At 35.9% G+C, this 16920-nt stretch overlaps 1 protein-coding gene across 2 annotated transcripts in view; it reads right to left on the bottom strand.

The window, feature by feature from the left end:
• Positions 1-16920, bottom strand: part of Cpr (Cytochrome P450 reductase) — a 93312-nt gene that overhangs the window by 24276 nt on the left and 52116 nt on the right. For both annotated transcript variants that reach the window (XM_070086639.1, XM_070086638.1), the window contains exons 7-11: positions 15143-15276; positions 4811-5063; positions 2802-2999; positions 2457-2617; positions 1040-1143 (exon numbers count right to left, since the gene is read on the bottom strand). In XM_070086639.1, the coding sequence (XP_069942740.1) occupies positions 1040-1143; positions 2457-2617; positions 2802-2999; positions 4811-5063; positions 15143-15276 (850 nt within the window). The remainder of the gene's footprint in view (positions 1-1039; positions 1144-2456; positions 2618-2801; positions 3000-4810; positions 5064-15142; positions 15277-16920) is intronic.

The raw sequence follows: 16920 nt of genomic DNA, 5'->3' as shown, positions 1-16920 counted from the left end.
TTAACCCTTTGAGGGTACAAGCCGTAGATCATTCACTCAGATAAGCTGCGAGTGGTAAATTTGGGTCTAGATATGAGAGAATGCATCTATGTAGTAAGTGTGTACCATATAAAACAAATCCTGCAGCACGCAGTGCAAAATGAGAAAAAAATGTAACCTTTTGGAATAAAATACTGAATTTGCGGTGCATTTTCGTATGGTTTTTACGGTTGTATTCACTGTTTCTTGGTCTCATTTGATAGAATGAAAAAAATATTACAGAAATAAAGATGATTCTGATTGGTTTTAGTACTGAAAATAGCTTGAAATTGAGGTCAAAGTAGCAGAAATGTTTGATTTTTGCTGATGTTCAAGAGTAAACAAATGACATCACGCGTCCAATACACGTCAACTGGTGGGTGTAATATATGTTCACAAATGCGCTGATATTATTTATACAATTATTACAATATTGCATAACAGTAAATCTTCTAATTTTTTGGTATGAATAAAAATTCTTATGTAAATAAGAAATCAAAATGGAATTCATTTGTAAACCCTGGAAATGTAACTAATAAACAGGGAAAATGCTATTTTAGTGCCAGGAATGCTTGTATTGTTTATTCTGGACCCTATTTTGAAACTGGAATACAGTATTTTGAACTTTGTGTGAAATTGGCCAAATTGCCAATTTATGATCACTTTACTGGGTAGGTGAAATAGTTGATTGGGCAGTTTCTTGTGCTCAATCGATAAAATAGAAGTAATACTAGCAAAATAGTTAAGAATTTGGTCTACTGGAATAACGTAATGGGCCGAAAATAGGAGTTAAATTGGGCAAAATTGCCCATGTCTCAATATCATCGAAGCAGCAAAATTTGCGAGTGTAATTATGTAAATTTTTCATTAAATTTTGTGGTTTTTGCTTTACCACCTTCAGGAAAAGATTCTCTACCATTTCATAATAAAAACTAACAAAAATTTTTTTTTGCAAATTCTTGGACCCTCAAAGGGTTAAACTTATAAATAAATGCCATTATTGCAACACTAGAATGCTAACCCTCCTCCTTCTGATGGCTTCTTTCCTGGATGAACCCACGGAATGGAGCAATGCCGGTGCCTGGTCCAATCATCAGCACTGGAGTTTGTGGTTTACTTGGTAACCTTTATAAGCAAAGAAACAAAAAAATGTTACAGGGACTAAAACTTGAATTATCCCATTTTTGTGTCCACTGCGTTCTTCTATCTAATAACATATTCCTGGCAGAGCATGTCTTGTGCAGAATCTATCAAAAAAAAAAAAAAAAAAAAAAATGACCTGTGAGTGAGCATTTATTTGTTCATAACTTTCTCATATTCTATACATTAAGTGAATTTCAAACACTTTCTCTTTTCATGAATATTTTAAATGACTGCTAGAAGTTATGTCCCAAGTTCCTAGTTTCATTCACCAAATTAAAATATTATGAGTATGTCTAATCAGCAATTATCAGGCCAAGGATCAAGCCCCCATCACTCCTTGCACTAACTAACCCCCACAGGTTTAAAGCTTCACATACTGTATATAAAAATACACACTATATCTAAACACATTAACAAAATAAAAACACCTATGAAATATGAGGTGAATCATAGAATTAAAAAGGGGGAAAAAGGTGGGTAGTGCATTAAGGCATCTTTGGAGACAAATAACATTATCCATGGAGGTAAAGAGGGAAATGTATGAGAGTACAATGGTGCCAACACTTATATGGCTGTGAAGCATGGGTTGTGAACATTGCAAGGAGGAGGAGGAGGCTGGAGGTAGTGGAGATTTCATATCTGAGGGGAATGTGTGGTGTGAATCTTATACAGAGAATTCATAGTCTGGAGATCAGGAGGTAGAGGGTTACTAAAAGTATTATCCAGAGAGCTGAGGAGGGGTTGTTGAGGTGGTTTGGACACTTAGAGATCATGGAGCTAAACAGGATGACTTGGAGGGTGTATAAATCTAGTGGAAGGAAGACAGGTAAGGTCATCCTAGGAAAGGTTAGGAGGAGGGGGGTAAAGAAGGTTTTGTATGCTAGGGACTTGGACACCCAGCAAGCGTGTGTGAGCGTGTTAGAGAGGAGTGAGTGGAGGTAAGTGGTTTTTATGATTTGATGTGCTGTTGGAGAGTGAGTAAAGTAACATTTATGAAGAGATTCAGGAAAACTAGTTAGCTGGACTAAAGTTGTGGAGGTGGGAAGTACAGCGCCTGTACTATAAAGGAGATGTGGTGATATTTGCAGTTTGAAGAAGTATCTGAACTGCAGTAAAAATGCACCTCTGGCTAGACAGTGATAGTGAAAGTATCTTCTTTTTCAGGTCATCCTATGTCATTGGGTGATGGCCAATGTTAAAAAAAACAAAAAAAATTTTACTATCTTACATTCTTGAGGAATATTTATATTAACAAAACATCTACCACATAAATGAATTTTAAGCCATGAGCTAACCTGAACTGTGATTTTCTGACAAAGATCGGTACATGATACTTTAAGCCATTGTCTGGCTTCAGCTGATGGAGGTGTGTTGTGCACACTCCTTTGTTTGTTCGTCCTGTAGGAGTTACATACTTCAAGACATTTGCCGTCACATGGATTGTATTGGGATAAAGCTGAGGAGAGAGAATTCAGTAATGACATTAATGCCAGAAATTAAGCTATATTATCTTCTCAACATTTAATAAAATTTTCCACATGTACCTTGATTTTTAAAAAAAACATTAGAAAATAAAATAAAAAGTTTTCATGTATAATTCAACTTCAGAAACTTTTAAAATTCCATAAAATAAAAAATACCTTTCCTGATGAAGAGATGGAGTAGTATCTTGCCTGAAGCCTGGGAAGTAGCTCACAAAGATAATCAAGAGGCGGCTTACAAGATGGCAGGTCCTCCAGAATGTGGACAATGCTGCGTACATCATGAACAATCCATCTCTGGTACTCTGCTTTACCTGCTTCACTTGTTCCACTCATAAGCAACAATTTTTCTTTCTCCTGTTCATGATAAACATTACATCATTAAACTAAAAAGTACTGGACACATGTTTTTCTAATGTATTTATTCCAAGAAAATGCACTTCATTACTACTACTACTACTATTGCTACTACCACTAATATTGCCTCCCTTCACTCCCCTTTCTCTCTTTTGTGCCACTGAAACTACTCCCCCTACTTTCTACTACCACTACTACTACTACTGCATCCACTACCAGTCTTACCACTACCACCACTACTTTTTCTCACTCTCTTTATCCTGTCCCTGGTCCCCCTAGCCTATATATGCTGGCTCCCTCATTCTTCTCTGTCAGTGTGACTTGCAAATGATCTAAGTCAGACAGAAACATTGTTGTAAGCTTCTCTCTCCTATGTGAGAGTTATTGGTGTATTGCACTTCATTACAGGCCATTTATGAACGCTAGGGATTCTCCACAGAAATATCTTGCTCAATCACGTATTTAATCAAAGCTTGAAACAAACTTATAAAAACTATTTCCTTCAAATTTAGAGAAGAAACATACTGAAGTTAGAAAAACTAAACTGTATCCTTGCTAATAGTATATAGGTAAGGCTACAAGAAGCAGCCTTACCAATATACTATATCACCTACATCAAAAGCCTCATGACAATACATCCATCATGTTAGGTAATAAAATATAATGCTGCATTACTTCAACTGGAAATGATAGGCAGTAAGTGGGCTCAGAATCTAATGACACGTCAGTGAAGTCTAAGGTATTTCAAAAATTTAAACTGAAGTTGATTGTATACAAGAATAGAAAATTAATAAAAAAAAATATTTTTTTTTTTTTATTATCACACTGGCCGATTCCCACCAAGGCAGGGTGGCCCGAAAAAGAAACTTTCACCATCATTCACTCCATCACTGTCTTGCCAGAAGGGTGCTTTACACTACAGTTTTTAAACTGCAACATTAACTTCAATTAAAAATAGAGACATAGGAAACATTTCTCTTTAGTTGCATTTAAAACATCTTTATTGCAATGCATAAAAATTATACATGATTCCTTAAACATTTACTTATTTGTAGATTTTTTAACACAGTGGCCATTTCCCACCAAGATAGGGTGACCTGAAAAAGAAGAAACACTTACCGTCACTCACTATCACTATCTTACCAAAAGTGTGCCGACATTACAGATCAAATGCCTCTCTAAACTGCAATTTTCTCAGTTTTAGAATTATATTACAAAATGTAATGATTAATGGCAAAATTGACAGAAATCATTTCATTAATGGATTAACTAATTTACTGTAGTTGCTATTACAATGATTCTGCTAACTTCCCTTACTTTGTTTTTAGCAATATTCTTACATTACAGACACAGGAATGGGGGCAAGACTGACCAAGAATGCAATTATACGACTACTACCATCCATGTTATGCTCTCGCTGAACATCTTTCCTATGAGGTACCTTGTGAAAGAACCGACAAAAACACACCAAGCAAGGCCAACAGGCTGCAACACTCCCAGTGACATACTATGAATATAAACTTTGGGTGTCTTCCCAATGAAATGATTTATCTTCAACCACAAGGAGTCTATCCTCTATATGGAAAATAGTTTTGATAAAAATATCACTGACATAATAAATAAAAAAAACTTTATCAGGATAAAATGATAGAACATAAATATACAATTATGTCCAGTCGTAAAAATTACTTACCTTAGTGTCCGTAGAACACATCAAAATTAAAAATTCCTTACCTTAGTGTCTATAAAGCATTATGTCAAAGCTAAAACAAATTTACTTAATGTCTCAATAAAATTTTAGAAGCTCTTACAGCGGCATCAGTTGTGTATTCTGCAAGTTCCTTTAAGACGTGAGTTCTAGGCAAGGATGCAATATCTACATAGTGTGAGAGAGCTGTACGGTAAGTGCAAGGGCAGGGAAAGGGATGTTTCTTGCTACTATCTTCATCCACATTAGTAAGGGTGATAACTTTGTCAGGCTCTTCACCAACAAGTTCAATGAGCCTATTCACAATTGAAGAGTCATTGGTGGGATAAACCGCCACATGGTCACCAGAATCATACCTGCAATTGGATTAGGATAAGTGGACATCTAGTTAACTGTTACATTAGCCTTAAATTATAACACAGAATTATTTTTATTGATTCACAATCACTTTTATAGTAAATCAGTTAAACATTTATGTTAGGTAAATGGACACTTGTGCAACCAACGGAACACTGATTGCAGCTGTTTCGCTCACCAGGAGCTTTACCAGACCAATACAAACAATACAAAGTATAATTGTAGTAAGAATATTATTAGCTCCACATTTCCATTTACCTAACACTGTTTGGAGTCTCATTAATAATTATTTATCAGCTGTACAGCCTATCAGCTATACAGTATATTTTCTAAAGTTTGAGCTGTGTAGCCCATGGAAACTATCCACTATAGACTAGCTATATTATATATATTTATCTACAGAATAATCATGCTTGTTCCCTATACTATATGTTTTTCCCAATTTATTTTTAGCTGTCCTTTTCATTTTTTCTTTCATTTGATTACCTTAATTCCAGTAAAAATTTTATTACAATATACAGTACACATACATACAATGTATAAAGATGCTGAGTACTGATACTGAGGATGTGCAACCCAAATTTTGGTAGTGCTAAAAATCTTGCTATACTGCACCTCATCACTGATGTGTAAAACATAAGGTGTTGAACATAAGGAATTTTTCCCCTCTAGCCCAAGTCAAGACAGTGATGAATGTTCGGCAAGGCACAGTTTCTCCCTCCCCCCCCACTACCATCCTTGCCACCTACATTTTTTTTGGAGGGGGAGGTGGGGGAAAAGAGAATTGCCTACCTTACACACACATTGCATTCATCAAATGATTTTGGCTATTTTCATCATAAGTGTTTAAGGCTTACAAGGCAGGACTATGTTGGATGAGCATGCTGTCAAGAACCTTCATTACCAAGCAAGAAATATATGCACCTGGTTCCCAGGTAGCTAAGGATCACTTCATCTTGCTTCTCTGCACAAATCAAATAGGTGATTTAAAGTGCAAACCTATGCTAATTTATCACCCAGACAATCCTTGTGCTTTAACAGATAAAGACAACCTGTTTGCCTATTACTTGGTGGTCTAAGAAGATAGAATGGATGACTAAAACTGTTTGTTGAATGGTTCAGTTTAAAATGTTGCAGTTTAAAAACTGTAGTGTAAAGCACCCTTCTGGCAAGACAGTGATGGAGTGAATGATGGTGAAAGTTTTTCTTTTTTGGGCCACCCTGCCTTGGTGGGAACTGGCCAGTGTGATAATAAAAAAAAATAATAATAATAATAAATTAAGCTCTAAATCCTAGGGGCTATATAGCATTTATGCTGTAGTAAAGATGGACCTGGCCAAAAAGAACTATATATTCAAGGTTCTCTTCATTCTTGGTAATTCCCATAGCCATCTTTCAATCTTACAGTCTTTAGATAGCTTTTTTTTCTCCACCTAATATGACATCTCTGACATAACACTGGGTCAAGATATTATTAAGACTCGTAAGTGTCATTACATATAACAGGTAATTAAAAAAATCATAGCAATGGATGACAGCTGAGAGACTAGCATACCATAGTTCTGGCATATATTTAACACTACAGTGCATTTGTGCATGCAAAGATATCAACTGTAAATGCAAGCTGGGGTCAGTTATGGTCTTCCAAAGTGAATAATTTCCATGGTTTTCCTCAATAACAAGTCAGGTCCAAGAAATTGCAGCTCTGGCAAGGAATGCAATATAAAAAAAACTTTGAAGATATGCATGAAGACAAATGAACTAGTTTAAGATGAACAACTCCAGGCAAAAGAATTGCTGAAGGAGCTAAATTTCCAAGAGAGAGAGAGAGAGAGAGAGATGTAAGAGGATGAGAAAAGATACTTTAGATAAACAGTAATAACACAGGAGTTACATAAATAATTTCATATTAGTAAAATTGCAGATTTTTTTTCACTAAATGGAACCCTAACATGTTTAGAAGTATTGCTTTCAAGTTAGATTTGGAGCAGCTCTATAAGGTACTGAAGGGTAAAACAAACCAAAGATGCATTACAGAATACCTGAGCATTCCAGTACAATCATCAACTACTGACAACTCTCCAACCTCAACACAAGAACCACAGCTATCCATCGTAGTCCAGTAGAGCCATATAAACATTTACCACTTTCATGTCTATAACAGTAACTTGATAAGGTAAGAAACTGTAGTAATTTTTTCCTAGAACAATAACAAGAAAAAATTATTTGACAAAACTGAAGGTCTGGAACATACCCCTTATATGTATCATATGTTCTCACTTCACATACCCCCATCCATTTTTTTTTAATATGGTGTAAGTAAGTAAGTAAGTTTATTCAGGTATACACAAATACAGTTACATAGAATTATCATACATAGCAGCATATGTGTAGAGAACCTAGGATAACCCAAAAAAGTCAGACAGAGTGACTTATTTCCATTGGGGTCCTTTTACCTTATTATTATAATATAAAGGTTATAATATTTTCTTATTATTCTATAATGAAGATAACATCTTATTATCATATTAAAAAGACTATCTACTACACGAGGGTCATTAAGACTATCTACAATACGAGGGTCATTACTAGGAATAAGGTAAAATTTACACGTATGTTAGCTAAAAAATAGAAAATCATTTCCCTCCCTTTCTGTAGCTACATTCATCAGACACCTTTTGGCACTCTTCTTGAACTGGTTCATGCTATGACTGGCTTTGACATGTGCAGGTAGTCTGTTCTATTCCTTTATTGCTGTACAATAAAAGGTGTTTGAAGCCTGGCCACTGACTGTGGGTACTACAAAGTTGTGCTCTCTCCCCCTAGTACTATGATTCCTTTGGTTCCCAACCTTGACATAATTGACAGCAAGATATTCTGGACACTGTTTGTGAGTAATTTTATAAACATGATTTAGCTTCAGTTGTTTTACTCTATCTTCAACATTCAGCATATCCAACTGCTGTAATTCATCTTGGCCTACATGTTCTCTTGGTATTTTTGGCCATCTCCCAATGAAGCAGGGTACATGTATTTCCATCTTATGACTGCACAAAGAAGGATCTGCCTCACAGCCACATGATACTTTGCTCCCATGCTATACCAGCAAGTATTACTAGTGTCAAAACCATGACCACTAGACTATGACAAGAGCTACAAGTATAAGGCAAAAGAATCCTTAGTATGAAACCCTATACCAATATGCACCCCACTTTTCACATTTCATTTTCATTGTCAACCAAAAGTTTGTTGAATTTAAGAATTCAAACATAATTACTATGCACAGATGCTCACTGAACATTAATATAAAAACTTCAGCTCTTCCTCTTTAACCCCTTGAGGGTCAGTGCCGTAGTTGTACAGTTTTGAAGTCTGGGTCAGTGCCGTAGAACTACACCATGAGCTCAGCTCACTCGGATAAGCTTTGAGAGGTAAATTTTGGCCTAGATGTGAAAGAATGGGTCAGTGTGGTGAGAGTGTACCACATAAAAAAAGTCCTGCCCCATGCAGTGCATGATGAGAAAAAACTGTCATTGGGTTTTTGGTTTAAAATAGCAAATTTGCAGTGTATTTTCTGATGGATTTTATGGTTTTATTCTCGGTTTCTTGGTATTATTTGATAAAATGGAAGATATATTACTGAAATACAGGATTTTGATTGGTTTCAGGACTGAAAGTAGCTTGAAACTGAGCTCAAAGTAGCAGAAATATTCAATTTTTGCCAATATTCCAGAGTAAACAAATCACGTCACTTGTCCATGTCCAATTAGTTGGTCTAATATACATTCACAAATGTGCTGACATTATTTATACAATTATTACAATAATGCATAACAGTAAATCTTCTATTTTTATGTGTGAATAAAAATTCAAAATAGAAAACAAGTGTAATATAAGAGGCACTTAGGAACATAACTAATGAATAGAGGAAATGTTATTTTAGTGCCAGGAATGCTTGCTTTGTTTATTCTGGACCCTATTTTGAAACTGGCATATTTTGAAATTTGTGTGAAATTGGCCAACTTAACAATGTCTGATCACTTTATTAGGTAGTTGAAATAGTTGACTGGGCAATTTCTTGTGGTAATTCGATAAAATGGAAGACATACTAACAAAATAGCTAAGAATTTGGTCTACTGAAACAGTGTAATTGGCCTAAAATAGGACTCAAAGTGGGCAAAATTGCTGATGCATAAATAGTTGTCGTCACAGCAATATTCATGAAAGCACAATTTGTCAATTTTCCATCAAATTTCAAACTTTTTATTTTATTACCTTCAGAAAAAGATTCTCTACCATTTCACAAGAAAATTTTTGTTTGAAAATTCTTAAGACCCTGTGGATACTTCAGATTGTGGGGGTGTGGACCCTCAAGGGGTTAATACACCCAACTTAAGTCCTTTAACTCATTCCTTTTCAAATTTTCCTAAAATTTACTTAATTCTCTGGAGTCCAAAAACTGTTAACAAAGAGAATCCCTAGTTTCAATAAAATACGAGTCTTTTCCACTGGTAGTATCTACAGATATATTAGATGCCACTATACTAAGTGAATATTTTAGACAACTTTCAAAATGTATTTCCCACTAGAAATAGTATGAGCTGAGCAATAACAGAGTGGAAGCAAACTCCATGCTGAGGTTGAAAACAAGACGACTCAATTGCATCAAATTGATCAAATATTAGGTGGCAAGACCAAGAGCTGGAGCTCACCCCTTGCAAACTTAAATATATATAAACTGCTAGCACTCACTGAAGCTAGTGAGCTACAGTATAGCCCATCAGTAATTGTGGCTACCTTAATCCCTCCACACACAAATTATGCATATCATTCTATCTTTTAATACTGCATCCAAGTTCAGTAATCTGAACCAGTTCTGATGTGGCATGATGCAGAATATTACAGTAGGCATGAAAAAGGGAACTGCTAGCTAGCTCTGTATGAAGCATGAAGGCAGAGAGAGATACAGGTAAATGCACTGAAGCCACAGGTGTCATACAGCACTTGGGGAATGGGATGCACCATATTCAATTCAAGGAAGGGTAGGATGTGTCTAATTCCTTGGATCAAGTATCCCCCCTCACCAGTATCAAGAAACCTCCCTTGAAGGAAAAGATAGAAGGAAACCCAAAGGAAAAAAAGTAGAAAGGAGAAAAAAAAAAAAAGATAGAGAAGGAGGGAGTAGTAGCATTACTTTATCAATGTATGGAATTTCAACCCTTTTACCCTCAGTCATGTAGATCTATGTTATCAAATGCCGGGGTCCCTTACGTAAATCTACATACTGAGTGGTAAATTTTGGCCTAGATACAAGAGACTGGGTCTATGCAGGAATTGTGCACAGTTTAAAACAAATCCTGCCCCACATGATGCATGATGGGACAAACAAAACAAACAATGTTTGGTTTAAAATAGTGACTGAGGTGTTTTCTAGGATGGTTTTTAGTGACCATTTCTTGGCATTATCTAATAAATAGAAACAGAGATGATTTTGGTTGGCTACAGGATGAGTAGTAGTTTGAAAATGACCTCAGAGTGGAAAAATAAAATTTTTGCTATTTTTCCTGAAGACATACAAGATCCCCATACACCCCTAGTTTGCTTTAGGGATTTTTACTAGGTTTGATTCAATCCTAGTAAACCATGACCATTCACTCCTGGTTATATTTTATTATGCAAAAAATAGGGTAAATTTTCATTTTTTTTTTTTTTTGTGATGATGAATTCAAAATGGAAGGTAAGTGTAATACTGGAGTGGCCTAGGGACATAATTAATGAACAGAGCCATATCTGGAATGTCTACACCAACTTCTGTGCACTTTATAGGGTAGTTTTAATAGTTGACTGGGTGGTTTCTTGTGTATAATCTATAGAATGGAAGGCATACTAGCAAAATAGCTAAGAATTTGGCTGATCTGAGAATTTAAATTACCTTATAATAGGATTGAAAAAGGGCAAAATCATGAATGCATAAATTGCACTCAGACTGTTAACTTTGTACTGGCAAATTCTGTAAGTTTTCCATCATATTTCATACTTTTGGTGTCATCTTCAGATAAAGATTCTCTAACATTTTAGATTTTCTTTTTTTTTTACATGTGGACACTGAGTACTCTTAATTTCAGGGCTCTGAACAATGAGGGCATTAATAGTAATTTTCCAACAAGATAAAGAGACTAAGAACACAATATTAGTTAGGTAAAGAGGACACATGTGCAACTAATGTGACATTGACAATAAAATGTCACATTAGTTACATGCATCTTTTTCCCTAACATCCAATTTTTTTTAACACACTGGCCATCTCTCACCGAGGCAGGGTGAATAAAAAATGAAAAATACTTTCACCATCATTTAAACATAATCACTGTCTTTGCAGACACACGCAAATACAAGTTTCAGATGTCACTCCAAACAGCAAATATCCCAAACCCCTCCTTTAACATATTGTCAGTAGGTCTACCAATTTTTTTTTTTTTTTGTTAACAAGTTGGCCGTCTCCCACCAAGGCAGGGTGACCCAAAAAGAAAGAAAATCCCCAAAAAGAAAATACTTTCATCATCATTCAACACTTTCACCTCACTCACATAATCCATGTTTTTGCAGAGGTACTCATAATACAACAGTTCAGAAGTACTATATACGTATAAAAATACACAATATATCCCTCCAAACTGCCAATATCCCAAACCCCTCCTTTAGAGTGCAGGCATTGTACTTCCCATTTCCATTGCACTTCTCATTTCCCTTACCCCTTCCTTCCAACCTTTTCGAGAACGACCCCTACCCCGCCTTCCTTTCCCTACAGATTTATACACTCTCCACGTCATTCTACTTTGATCCATTCTCTCTAAATGACCAAACCACCTCAACAACCCCTCTTCAGCCCTCTGACTAATACTTTTATTAACTCAACACCTTCTAATTTCCACACTCCGAATTTTCTGCATAATATTTACACCACACATTGCCCTTAGACAGGACATCTCCACTGCCTCCAACCACCTCCTCGCTGCTGCATTCAAAACCCAAGCTAAACACCCATATAAGAGTGTTGGTGCTACTATACTTTCATACATTCCCTTCTTTGAGTCCATAGATAACGTTTTTTGTCTCCACATATACCTCAACGCACCACTCACCTTTTTTCCCTCATCAATTCTATGATTAACCCAATCCTTCATAAATCCATCAGCCGACACGTCAACTCCCAAGTATCTGAAAACTTTCACTTTTTCCATACTACTCCTCCCCAATTTGATATCCAATTTTCCTTTATCTAAATCATTTGATACCCTCATCACCTTACTCTTTTCTATGTTCACTTTCAACTTTCTACCTTTACACACATTCTCAAACTCATCCACTAACCTTTGCAATTTTTCTTTAGAATCTCCCATAAGCACAGTATCATCAGCAAAAAGCAACTGCGTCAATTCCCATTTTGTATTTGATTCCCCATAATTTAATCTCACCCCTCTCCTGAACACACTAGCATTTACTTCTTTTACAACCCCATCTATAAAAATATTAAACAACCACAGTGACATTACACATCCCTGTCTAAGACCTACTTTTACCGGGAAGTAGTTTCCCTCTCTTCTACACACCCTAACCTGAGCCTCACTATCCTCATAAAAACTCTTTACAACATTTAGTAACTTACCACCTATTCCATATACTTGCAACATCTGCCACATTGCTCCCCTATCCACTCTATCATATGCCTTTTTTAAATCCATAAATGCAATAAAAACTTTCCTACCTTCATCTAAATACTGTTCACATATATGCTTCAATGTAAACACTTGATCTACACATCCCCTACCCACTCTGAAACCACCTTGCTCATCCACAATCCTACATTCTTTCAATTATAACCCTACAGTACACTTTTCCTGGTATACTCAGTAAACTTATTCCTCTATAATTTTTACAATCTCTCTTGTCCCCCTTCCCTTTACATAAGGGGACTATACATGCTCTCTGCCAATCCCAAGGTACTTTCCCCTCTTTCATACATTTATTAAACAAAAATACCAACCACTCCAACACTATATCCCCCCCTGCTTTTAACATTTCTGTCATGATCCCGTCAGTTCCAGCTGCTTTACCCGCTTTCATTACGTAATGCCTCACGCACCTTCCCCACACTCACATCCTGTTCTTCTTCACTCCTAGAAGATGGTATACCTCCCTGGCCAGTGCATGAAATTACCGCTTCCCTTTCTTTGTCGACATTTAAAAGTTCCTCAAAATATTCTCGCCATCTACCCAAAACCTCCATCTCCCCATCTACTAACTTCCCTACTCTGTTTTTAACTGACAAATCCATACGTTCCCTAGGCTTTCTTTAACTCACTCCAAAAATTTTTTCTTATTTTCATTAAAATTTCTTGACAGTGCCTCTCCCACTCTATCATCTGCTCTCCTTTTGCACTCTCTTACCACTCTCTTCACCTTTCTTTTACTCTCCATATACTCTACTCTTCTTGTAACACTTCCGCTTTGTAAAAACTATCTCATAAGCTAACTTTTTCTTTTTTTATCACACCCTTTACTTCATCATTCCACCAATCACTCCTCTCTCCTCCTGCCCCCACCATCCTATAACCACAAACTTCTGCCCCACATTCTAATACTGCATTTTTAAAACTATTCCAACCCTCTTCAACCCCCCCACTACTCATACTTGCACCAGCCCACCTTTCTGCCAATAGTTGCTTATATCTCACCCGAACTTCCTCCTCCCTTAGTTTATATACTTTCACCTCCCTCTTGCTTGTTGTTGCCATTTTCCTCTTTTCCCATCTACCTCTTACTCCAACTGTAGCTACAACTAAATAATGATCCGATATATCAGTTGCCCCTCTATAAACGTGTACATCCTGGAGCCTACCCATCAACCTTTCGTCCACCAATACATAATCTAACTACTTTCATTTCGTGTTATATCATACCTTGTATATTTATCCTCTTCTTCATAAAATATGTATTACTTATTACCAAACCTCTTTCCACACATAGCTCAATTAAAGGCTCCCCATTTTCATTTACTCCTGGCACCCCAAATTTACCTACTACTTCCTCCACAACATTTTTCCCCACTTTAGCAATGAAATCCCCAACCACCATTACTCTCACACTTGGTTCAAAACTCCCCACACATACACTCAACATTTCCCAAAATCTCTCTCTCTCCTCTACACTTCTCTCTTCTCCAGGTGCATATATGCTTACTATAACCCACTTTTCACATCCAACCTTTATTTTACTCCACATAATCCTTGAGTTAATACATTTATAGTCCCTCTTTTCTGCCATAACTTATCCTTCAACATTATTGCTACTCCTTCTTTAGCTCTAACTCTTTGAAACCCCTGACCTAATCCCATTTATTCCTCTCCACTGAAACTCTCCTACCCCCTTCAGCTTTGTTTCACTTAAAGCCAGGACATTAAGCTTCTTCTCATTCATAACATCCACAATCATCTCTTTCTTATCATTTGCACAACATCCACACACATTCAGACTTCCCACTTTGACAATTTTCTTATTCTTCTTAGTAATCTTTACAGGAAAAGGGGTTACTAGCCCATTGTTCCCGGCATTTTAGTTGACTTTTACAACACGCATGGCTTACGGAGGAAAGATTCTTATTCCACTTCCCCATGAATATAAAAGGAAAAGTAATAAGACCAAGAACTATTAAGATAAAATCAAAGAAAACTCAGATGAGTGTATATAACTAAACATGTACATGTATGTGTAGTGTGACCTAAGTTTAAGTAGAAGTAGCAAGACGTACCTGTAACCTTGCATATTTATGAGAGACAAAAAAACACCAGCAATCCTACCATCATGTAAAACAATTACAGGCTTTCGTTTCACACTCACTTGGCAGGACGGTAGTACCCCCCTGGGTGGTTGCTGTCTACCAACCTACCACTACCAAATCATTACAAAATATTAGTCAAAACATTCCAACTAGTTGCCAAACAAAATTTCTAGATTGTATATTTTGTATATCCTAATCTGTCAAAAAAAATTTTTAAATAAGCAATAAACAATAACATACCTTATTCTCGAGCCTTCGATGTTTAGTTCAATGTGCATACAGTTGCGATCTCCACCTTTAAACAACTCTCTGTTGACAGTTATTTCTGACATTAAGGGATTCTTGCTATCAAATGGAGGTCTCTGGCTGCCAATCTAAATGAAGTGTAGAAAATAATATTAAGTTACAAAATGTTTAACCCCTTCAGGGTCCAAGGCCCAAATCTGAAGTGGTGCCCCAGTGTCCAAGAATTTTCAAAAAAAAAATTTGTTATTTTTTCTTATGAAATAGTAGAGAATCTTTTTGTGAAGGTAATAAAACAAAAAGTACGAAATTTGATGGAAAATTGACGAAATTATGCTCTCGCGAATTTTGATGTGTCAGCGATATTTACAAATCGGCGATTTTGCCGACTTTGACTCCCATTTTAGGCCAATTACATTATTCCAGTCAACCAAATTCTTAGCTATTTCACTAGTATTACTTCTATTCTATCGATTGAGCACAAGAAATCGCCAAGTCAACTGTTTCAACTACAAATTAAAGTGATCGGAAATGGTTAATTTGGCCAATTTAACACAAGTTCAAAATATTCCAATTTCAAAATAGGGTCCAGAATAAACAATGTAGGTATTCCTGGAACTAAACTAACATTTCCTCTGTTCATTAGTTGCATTTTGAGGCTTTACAAATAAATTCCATTTTGATTTTTTATTCACATAATGAATTTTTATTCACACCAAAAAATAGAAGATTTACTGTTATGCAATACTGTAATAATTGTATAATTATCATCATATTTGTGAATGCATATTAGACCCACCAGCTGGCGTGTATTAGATGTGTGAGGTCGTTTGTTTACTCTTGAATATCGGCAAAAATTTAACATTTCTGCTACTTTGAGCTCAGTTTCAAGCCATTTCCACTGCTAAAACCAATCAAAATCATCTGTATTTCTGTAATATGTCTTCCATTCTATCAAATGAGACCAAGAAATCGCAAATAGAACTATAAAAAACATACAAAAGAACACTGCAAAGTCGCTGTTTTAATCGAAAAATCATGATTTCAGTTTTTTTCTCTCATTATACACAGCGTGCTGCAGGATCTGTTTTATGTGGTGCACACATACCACATAGATGTATTCTCTCATATCTAGGCCCAAATGTACCACTCACAGTTTATCAGAGTGAGCTGAGCTCATGACGTAGATCTACGGTTTGGACCCTGAACGTAAAGCCGTAGATCTACGGGACGGACCCTCAAAGGGTTAAGATATGGTTCAGCTTATTTTTTACAAATTTAAATTTAAAAGGGTAATGTACTTGCACTAATACAAAATGAGTAGGTACATATTTTCAACCATTTCTTTTGTTAACTGATTTTTCGTCACTGCTCGGGGTGTACTATTTCCTACCAGTTCTTTCCAGGACTTTTTCCTCATTGCTTAGTATGGTTCCTTGTTATTTCTTTTATCATCTGTTTTTTTCCCCTCATTACTTAGTGCTGTTTCCTATTATTTCTTCTATCAACTAATATTTCCTCATTATTCAGTACTGTATAATGACCTGTGAAACCCATTCAACTTTTCATTTTATCTGCTTGGTACTCAAGTTCTTAGTCAATATAACATAAGCTAAAATTCATCTGCATTTTGTCAGGTTTTTGTCTATAATATTTCTTATACCAGCTCTCAACATTCTCTTATGAAATCACAAAAATCAAAATAGTTTTGCTCTCATGTATTTAAAAATATATCACATTCTTAGAGGTTATCTAAACCACATAAGCAAGTAATA

This window comes from Cherax quadricarinatus, chromosome 19 (assembly GCF_038502225.1).
Source record: "Cherax quadricarinatus isolate ZL_2023a chromosome 19, ASM3850222v1, whole genome shotgun sequence".
NCBI lineage: Eukaryota > Metazoa > Arthropoda > Malacostraca > Decapoda > Parastacidae > Cherax > Cherax quadricarinatus.
The sequence above is the reverse complement of the archived record's forward strand: the minus strand, read 5'-3'. Positions and strand labels throughout refer to the sequence as shown.